The 9,528-nt window shown below is 32.0% G+C and overlaps 1 protein-coding gene across 2 annotated transcripts in view; it reads left to right on the forward strand.

Annotated features, from left to right (window-relative positions):
- LOC111085518 overlaps positions 1-9,528 on the forward strand; it is a 70,154-nt gene that overhangs the window by 38,692 nt on the left and 21,934 nt on the right. For both annotated transcript variants that reach the window (XM_022384463.1, XM_022384464.1), the window contains exon 2: positions 3,313-3,518. In XM_022384463.1, the coding sequence (XP_022240171.1) occupies positions 3,313-3,518 (206 nt within the window). The remainder of the gene's footprint in view (positions 1-3,312; positions 3,519-9,528) is intronic.

The following is a 9,528-nucleotide window of genomic DNA, read 5'->3' on the forward strand; positions in this document are numbered from 1 at the left end:
AGTTTTAGTAGTATATAGATTAACATTACTAATATTATTAAAAACAGCTGGAAATATTACGTTGACTATCAAAATCTCTTTCTCTTGTGGTAAAAGTTACTTTGGCCAAACTGAAAATTTAAGATTTAAAATAAATCAGCATAAGTTTCATAACAGAACCCATTAAGATACTCAGAATTTTTTTTAAACTGTACCCATGGCTAATTACTAGAACCTTTCTCTTTTTGCTTTGTTTTTTATTTGGTTTTGTTATAATCAGCAAAATGATTATCTTATATGAATTAGTTTATATATAACTTTAGAAACGCTTTGAAACTAATCTAAATAACTTAAGGATTTTTTTTTTACATTTTAAAATTGTTGTATGTTTCACATTGAGGTTTTAATTGTTTATATAATCATTATTTTCGCTTTGTTAAAGATAACATATTTTTCATGAATTATGTGGCTAAAGAGCAGTGTCACAGCACTGACCGATCAGATAAAAACAAATGGTAATTCAATCTTGATTGTGTTTTGGTAATATATATATATGTATACTAAGCTGTTGTTCCTCGCTGCGACAGTGGTAAGTCTACGGATTTACAACGCTAAAATTGGAAGTTCGATTCCTCTCGGTGGACATAGCAGATAGCCCGATGTGGCTTTGCCATAAAACACACAAACACAATAAGTTGTTTGTTTGTTTGCTGTTAAGCGCAAAGCCACACAATAGGATATCTGTGCTGTTCCTATCAGGGGAATCAAACCCGGCTTTTGGGCGTTATAACTCTTCAAATTAAAGCTGACTCACTATAGGGCATATACTAAGCTAACAATGCAAAATGATTCTCATAATATATATATATATATATATATATATTAAAAATTTGTTTGTTTGAAGTTAAGCACAAAGCTACATACTGGGCTAGCTGTGCTTTGCCCACCACGGGTATCAAAACCCGGTTTCTAGCGTTGTAAGTCTGCAAACATACCGCTGTACCACTGAGGCATATTAAAAAACTACATATGTTACACGTATTGAACATTTTAATCAATGCTGTTAATGAAACCAACACTACAGGAAGAATGGAATATAATAAATCAAATTGGGTAACAATTATTTGTAAAAGAACAAGAATTGGTTTAGTTACCCTCAATACATCCGAATTTATTTTAATTATAGATCAATAAACACAAGCATATCTAATTTCTATATAGGGAGAGAGGTAAATAGAAAATAATAACAAAATAATGAGACACGGAATAAGAAAGAAAAAAGTGTGAAAAAGCGATAAATAGAAAACAATTTGAGTAATAGAAGTTATTATAACATCGTCATTGTTGTGTGATTAAAGATAAATTATGAGCCAGAAAATTTGAATCAATAAATGAACAAATTCTAAAAATCAGAACATATCTTCCTTCAATATCAATAGATTGAATAAGCATGAACGTAAAGTTATATAAGTGTTACAGAAAAATTCTAAAGAAACAACGATTAAAGAACTAACATCCGGGACTTCATAGGTACGTGGTTGAAACGGATGGATGTGATTCATATTTATTCATTCGTCCTTCTCATGATTTCGAGATGTGGCTGGAAGCTTATGGACATTTGTCTTGAGAACTTCCTAATCTTCAGCTCTCTTTTGTTATTTTGTTAAATATGCCAGAATATATGCCTAGCTTCACAACAATGCCTTTTTAGATTGTAAGATTATCTTCAGTAACCATAGCCTTCTTTCTGCAGATGCGGGTTTTCTTCGGAATTAGTTTGGACTCTAGTTTCGGTGTTCGTGCTTTATATAGTATTTTGTTTGTTTGTTTGAAGTTATGCACAAAGCTACACAATTGGCTATCTGTGCTCTGTCCACCACGGGTATTGAACCACGGTTTCTAGCGTTGTAAATCCGCAGACATACCGCTTTGCCACTGGAGGGCCTTTATGTAATAGAGACGGCTCATAATTTTTTTATTTAAATCACTAAACAAAGAACAACATTTCGACCTCCTCAGGTCATCATCAATTTAACAACCTAATCATGAGCTAAGGAGGTTGAAATGTTGTTGCTACTTGTTTAGTAACTTATATAAAAGTTTTTAACACTCACATCAGCCGTCTCTACATTATACTTACTTCAAGTAGGTTTCTCGTCATCATGAGTTAGTCCGTGCTTTTGTCAATGCACTGTTGTGCAAATTTTTCCACTTTTATGAATAACTTTAAAGGCTCCCTTATTCGAATCTTGCATCTATGATAAAACCGCTTCAGAATGTTTTTTCTTGGAATGGGCTGTGACATCATCACTTTGGCCATAAGTGGGCTCGGAGGCATTGCGCCGTCGAATAATTGGGAAATTGCCAATAATCAAATAAACAGATGATAGAAATGTCGCTCGGTGTCCCATGCCTCTATCCTTTAACAAACGTCACTCTATTAACATATCATCCCTCCGTATACATGTTCACTAAAGCGTAGCAAGATAATTATTCTTCAATGTGAAATTTCTGATGATTAGAGGTCTATAACTAAATATCCAGATGAATTGATTTCTGTCATGGTGCTTGATTTAATTTATCATTCATAGAAATAAGAAGCAAAATTGGATGGGTAAAAATTGAAAGTGAACTAATTTTTCAGAAAATTGGTTGCAGAAGACGAAACTAGAAGGATTCAGAAGCAACCGGAATGGCGACCATAATATGAGTGAAATTAGGAAGAAACAAGCTACATTAATGTGTGAATAACAGCATAATGAACTACTCAAATTATATTATATTTTGCTAAATTATCATCTTTTATCATATTTTTTACTCTTTTATCTCCTGCCTCCCATTGATTCAGCAGTAAAGTCCAGGCCTTATATCTAACATTTGGGCTTCGAGTCTTTGGCCGGTTACATTGCAGATAACCATTTTTCAGCTACCAAATTGACAGTACTCATTAATTTGGGCCAAACATTCAACTGAAGGTGGGAAAATCTTAAGCTTATTGAAATTTAGGGTTAGACTGAAGTAGCTACAGGAGCCCCTATTTTGCAGATGAGGGTCTTGGCTCCTCTTGCTCAAACGCCTATACTATATAAATATATCATACAAATAATCATAGCATTAAGTATTCTAAAGTTAAGTTAATATACTGTGTTATATAATTATTTGTATTAGCCTAGTTATCCCTTTATATGAAATACAATCATGTGTATTAAGTGTTTCATGAGGTAATAAATGTCACTCATATAACCAAATCTTAACTTCTGAAAGAACCATCTCAATGTATATAATTAATGTACATTAATCTAATCTTTTATTCAGTATCAATTTCTTTCGCAGCTGTTTCCAGTTTAAAACTGATGGAACTAAATGTCCCTGCTGGAGTTGCACGTGGCGCCTCCTTATGGTTGTACTGTGGCTATGACTTAGAAGGAGATGAGCTTTATTCAGTCAAGTGGTACAAAGACCACGTGGAGTTCTATCGCTATCTTCCGAGTGATCATCCTCCCGGACAGAAATATGACTTGCAAGGAGTTCATGTTGACGTAAGGCTTTACTACATTAAATAATCCAATACAGTAATCATATATAGATTCCGTGTATTAGGAAACTGGAAGAAAATAATTGTGTAATTCATCCAACTTTGACAAACATTTTTCACTGAGTTTTGTTTCTATTTTAAATTATATCAAGAGTGAGATGAAATTGTATAAATGTTTTAATAGCATATATTTATGAACCAAAAAACATTTTATCAGTTTGTCTCGAAGCTACAAAAGAAACCATTGAACTGTCTAATATTACTTTATAAAAGTTTCTTTATAGGCATATAATAAATACAAGAATCATATATTTATGGAAGTTTTTAACTACTAACTTTATAAACACCAAACAAAACCAATACAATAATAGTTCGAACTATTAACTTACCAATCTCGATTTAATGTCATGTTGAGCCCCCAAGTGGCACAGCGGTATGTCTGCGGACTTACAACGCTAAAAACCTGGTTTCGATACCCTTGGTGGGCAGTGCACAGATAGCCCATTGTGTAGCTTTGTGCATAAATTCAAACAAACAAACAAAATGTCATGTTGAACACAAAAAAAAATAATGCGTAAACACTGAATTTTCCCTTATATAGGGAAAATAAAATCATACTAAGTAATATTTTACTAGCGAAAGTATGTAACACTGTTAACAACAAATAATTTTACAAACTAAAAATCGTTGCATGCAAGCCTTGTTATATACTCGTGACAAAATTTCTAATCCAATATATTGGAACTTCAGCTAGAGCAGCAATTAATTCAAAGGAATATTAAAAGAAGAAGAATATCCCCTGGGAGCTTAAGAACGGTCGATTTTAATTATATGCTATCATTTAGCAAACAGCAAGTTTGATTTCATCTAGCAAACAGCAAGTTTGAAATCCAGTCCGAACTGCCCTATTTGCTAATGTCACTTCACGTAATTAGTCTGAAACTTTTGAGGTTCCTTTTATATTAATTCTTTTTCTTCTTCTTTTCGTAAACGTTAAGAAAAAACGGAAAAGCTTAAATTGAAAATCTACTTTTCCAGAAAGCAGAACCTGGTAATCCACAGAACTCCGTTTCGGCTAAAAAAAAAATATTATAATTGTTAGACATGTTACCTACAATAGATTCCTTACAAGTGTTAAACTGATGCGACACATAAGTTATTTGGAAAGTTTGGGGCACTTTTTCGGCTAGAAACGCACATAATTCCTACTTGAAAACATCGGTGTCTGATGCGAAATTTCATCAGGTTGAAATAAAAGAGATGTGGTCTGGTATACCGCTACTCATAATCCTACTTTACTACAGAAAACCAAACTTTATCGTAATTATACGTGATTGTATTGCAAAAAGATGACTAATTAAATAAAAACTGAGATTACGTTCGCTTCAAACTCGGGACTCTTCTTAACTAATTTTAACTTTAGCCAACAAAACTAATAAATCTGTTGAATGCCACTTGCTATTGTATTGTTGGTCAGATTGAACTCTCCAGATAAGCCAAATGTCTTGTAGAGCCCAAAACTTATTATCGTCAAATTCAATTTTAAAAACTTATGTTACTAGCAAACATTTCTATCAATGAGCTTCAACATTTAATATAATTTTGATCACAACACCACCTTAAAATGAGCGAAATTAACTCTACGGTTTTAATTTGTTGAGATTCTAAAATTAACAAATACAAATTAATTAGTACTGATACAGACTTGTAAGGAATTCTTAAATCATAACTTTATATGGTTGGATACAACCTTACTACGCATAATTTGTTTACAAATATACTACTTTGTCATGTAAAACTGCAGCCTTTATGTTAATATAATATATATACATATTATTTGTAGGAATTACGTGATATTTCGTTAATTGTGCTTGAATAATAAAATATTGCTTCAATTGCCTTTTACATATTTGCAATTCCTTTTCCATAGGTAGGGTATGTAAAGAGAAACTTTATCAAATACCCAAAATATAATGAAACATCATTAGAAACAAAGCAGATATAGAAATTTGACTCTTGTGCGTATGGTACCTTTTATTTTATATTTCTTCTAACAATAGCAGTTAGTGTATTTCTGAATAATAAGTGCTAAAAATTCACGATAAAAAGATAGACTTTATACAAAAACTAGTGTTATTTTTTTTGCAATCATTTACGAATATAGTGTCCAAGAATTATATCAACATATTGATTTCTTGTGTATCAGAGACACTTAGAAATAAATGTTATCACATTTTTCTAATAAAATGAAAAACTCTTCAAAATTAAAATAGTAACCATGTGCCTTTTTTCGAAAATTATTTTAAGCTATTCTAGGGATCTTTTTTTTTCGTGCAACTAATTAATTGGACCATATTGATAATTTTATGTTGGCATACAATAAGTTACTTCTGCATTTACGTACCTTCAAGTTAGTGAATACTAAATCCTAATCTTTCCTCTTGAATTTTACTCCACATATAGAATAATGCTAGCCACACCACAAATGCCTTAATTAGCTATCGAAAAAGTTTGCATTTACGATTAGATTCACAAACCTGTAAGTAGTAAGTATAAGGCAAGAAATGAAAATAGCACTGAATCTCATTATGACTATCTTAAACTCATCACAGTCGCATTGTTCTACAACGTGTAATTTTTATCCGGAAAACCTGTGTAATCGACTCTACATTTAGTTGGTATCTGAGCCCTAAATCGCTATAGCGATCACTGATCTGTCTTTGAAAAGAATGCTTTATAACAGAGATAAATGTTCGAAAAAAAGCTCCATCTTTGAGATAAATCTTCGAAAAAAGATTTATATTTCAGAAAAACACTAATCAACTTTTCCTTGATGACCGTATTTATAGGTGGCTCATGTTTAGCTACTGTAAAGCGTAGAAGTTCAATATTTAATCTTAAGAGTTATCTTTAATGTATTATGGCAATAATGTGTGCACATAGAATTATCTTTATGTTAGATAAGTAGTTAGGGTTAGAGATTATTTCCGTTGCTCATCATAATTTTTTAGCCAAACTTTTACCTAAAATATTTTTCAAAACTGAACCTTTTAATTGGGTTTTATAATAGCTTAATATTATTCACGTGTACTTATTTGAATTACCAATTTTAGGATTGTTCTACTTCTTACTTCAACAGCCTCGAGTTAAGTCGACTTATAAATATTGGCATATGATTAGAAAATATAATTTCAAGCTGCACCTGTTTATTTTTAGCTGCCTATAAGTACTTATGGAAATTTTAGGGCACTGTTTAGTTTTAGGTTTATTGCAGTACGTGCATGTTTTATAAGAATAAGTCAAATAAACCTTACTGGAATATGTGACTATATTCTACCTCATTAAGCTGTAAGGCTTACACTCAACACTTGTACTGTTCGATTGTTACAGTTAAACATGGATCAGAATGAAGAGTTTATTACACAAATGAAGAAAAAGAAAATATGGGAAGATTTGTTCAGTATGCCAAAGCTAGGATCGTATTCGAAACGTGATTAATGCTGATAAAAACTACAATTGCCCTGTAAGTTGTTGGTATGCCGTCACGTTATACAACAACAGCATGGGACATATTCACCAGAAAGGTGAAACAGCCAGTGTTTCTTTGATTTTACAATATTTATCTACTTATATTTCTCTAAAAAACATATCCAGGTAGTGATTTCTCAAATATTCATCCCTCGGCCTTGTGAGAAGAATGCATCCAAAGACTAGGAAGTCAAGTCAGATTATGGTAGTGTTCTTCAAAAAATCTGAACTTAAAATCAATACTTAGGGATAAGAAAGCAGATAACAATTACAGAGAATGCCATGTAAGAAAGAAGAATTGTTGAAAGTGCAATCAGTGAAAATCTCTAGACTAATGAGAATTCTAATAATCTGCCACATTATAAATGCATGTGCTAAAAGTATTAGTTTACAAAATGAAAAATTAAACTTGGGTAGTATGAAACTATTGAAATAGACCCATTATCTTTTGTTGGTTGAATAATTTTCACTTCCACTACAAAGCGGAGCTGAAACAACTAATAGCTTCGTCCAACTCATATACTTTGATATATTATTTGTTTGTTCACCTGAAAGACATGCACACAATAGGCTAAACTATGGAGTCAGAGACGCCTTCTCAGGCGTAGCTATTTATAATTCTGAACTACGCACCATAACGAGAAGGGAAAGATGTCGGCAGCACCCGCCACCTGAAGTGGTTACTCTTAACAGAATAGTGGAATTGACCGACACTCTTATAACGCACCCACGGCTGAAAGGACTAAGTGTGTCAGGTAGTACCACATCTCGAACCTTGGATCCCCAATTTGACACGCTAATAACTAGTTCTCGTTCAGGTTCTTATAAGTCACTTGTAGAAGTACAGACTGTAGTAATAAATATCTTGTTGTCTCGGATCATTTAAGAAACAGATTAAACAATATAATGTCAGTATCGTATTTGTAACTTATACATCTTCATTCGGATATCAATGCTCCTCGGAAACTAGAGAATATTAAAATCTAGAATAGATTTTTATTGTTGTTTTGCTTCGCTTTAAAAACTTGCAATTTGTTTGTGACTCCCGATATGAGAAATGATACACATTTATATTTTGAGGATATTAAGCTCATTATCATTAGCTCTGTTTTTATCGCATGTGAGGTTATACAGATAAAAAAAAGATAATATATTATGCTTAAAATAACAAAGTCAAGGTTCTGGTAGACTAAGCATGAATTTTTCAGCATAATGCTGTTCTTACTTCTTTAGCCGGTACAACTCTCAAAACAAGAGACAAGTACAGGTAACTGTCCTATTTTTTGGAATATTTATGATTATTATTCTCAAATCTGTTTGTTATTTTTAGTTTTTTCTATTTGTTCTATTTTTTCTACTTAACATGAAACTTTAAAAAATGATAGCATTAATGAAAATTTTTCACAATTTTAAAAAAATTTCGGAAAAAAAAGACAATTAATGTTGTCATCGTCTCTTTACTGAGAACCATCAATAACAAACACATTGAATTAGGTGTAGAAAGAATTTTCTAATAGCGATTTGGGTTCTGTCAACTGTATAATACTCGAGAAGAACACACTTACTTAACAAATCAAGTTCATAGAGTAATCCGTTCCGATATTTATTAACAATAAAAGGGAAAAATTTTTAATTAGTTTGTAAATGACCTGCACCAGCTACTAAACACAGATAGAAAACTTTATTGATAACATTGAAATTGGTTATATATGTTTAAAATTAATTGTGCTTCTGTATGTTGATGGTAATACGACTTCTGCCTAAACTCGTCAGTAAGTTTTCAGGAACAAGTAACATTGTTAGTGAAACTAATGCTTTCTTCGGTATTTCGCTAAGACGACAGCTAACTGTTAATTACTGAGTTAAAAGTTATAATTAATAATTAAGCATAGGTCATCGTATAGGTCACTAACAATAACAACGATAATTTTTTCTGAGATACATATAGTAATAGACTAAACAAAAATATTTTCAAACTGAGCTAGTACCTATAGTTATATGTAAGTCAGTTTACTTTCTAGTTACCCCAGTTACCTTTAGTTATAAGTCAGTTTACTCGTTAGTTACCCATGTTATCTTTAATTATAAATCAGTTTACTCTCTAATTACCCCAGTTAAACATTGCTTGATTGCTAGACTTGTAAAAAGTTAACAGAAATTTAACAATCTATAAAGTATTTGAAAGAAACTTTTTTTATTCTCGGGCTTTTCGGGCTCGATTACTGCTGTAAGCACAGCACAAATAGCCCTTTACGCTTGGTTGTTTTTATAAACTCTACATAAAGGTCCCTTGGAATGCTTTTACTGTTAGTCATCAAATGATTTTATTATTTCAAGATGACTCCCGGTAGGAGAGGAATTAAACTGTTATTAACTAATTAAATCAGAATTATCCTGATATGCACTGCTGATTTGGAGGTGTTTTTTGTTTTTAATTTCGCGCAAAGCTACACGAGGGCTATCTGCGCTAGCCGTCCCTAATTTAG

This window comes from Limulus polyphemus, unplaced genomic scaffold, assembly GCF_000517525.1.
Source record: "Limulus polyphemus unplaced genomic scaffold, Limulus_polyphemus-2.1.2 Scaffold440, whole genome shotgun sequence".
NCBI classification, from domain to species: Eukaryota; Metazoa; Arthropoda; class Merostomata; order Xiphosura; family Limulidae; genus Limulus; species Limulus polyphemus.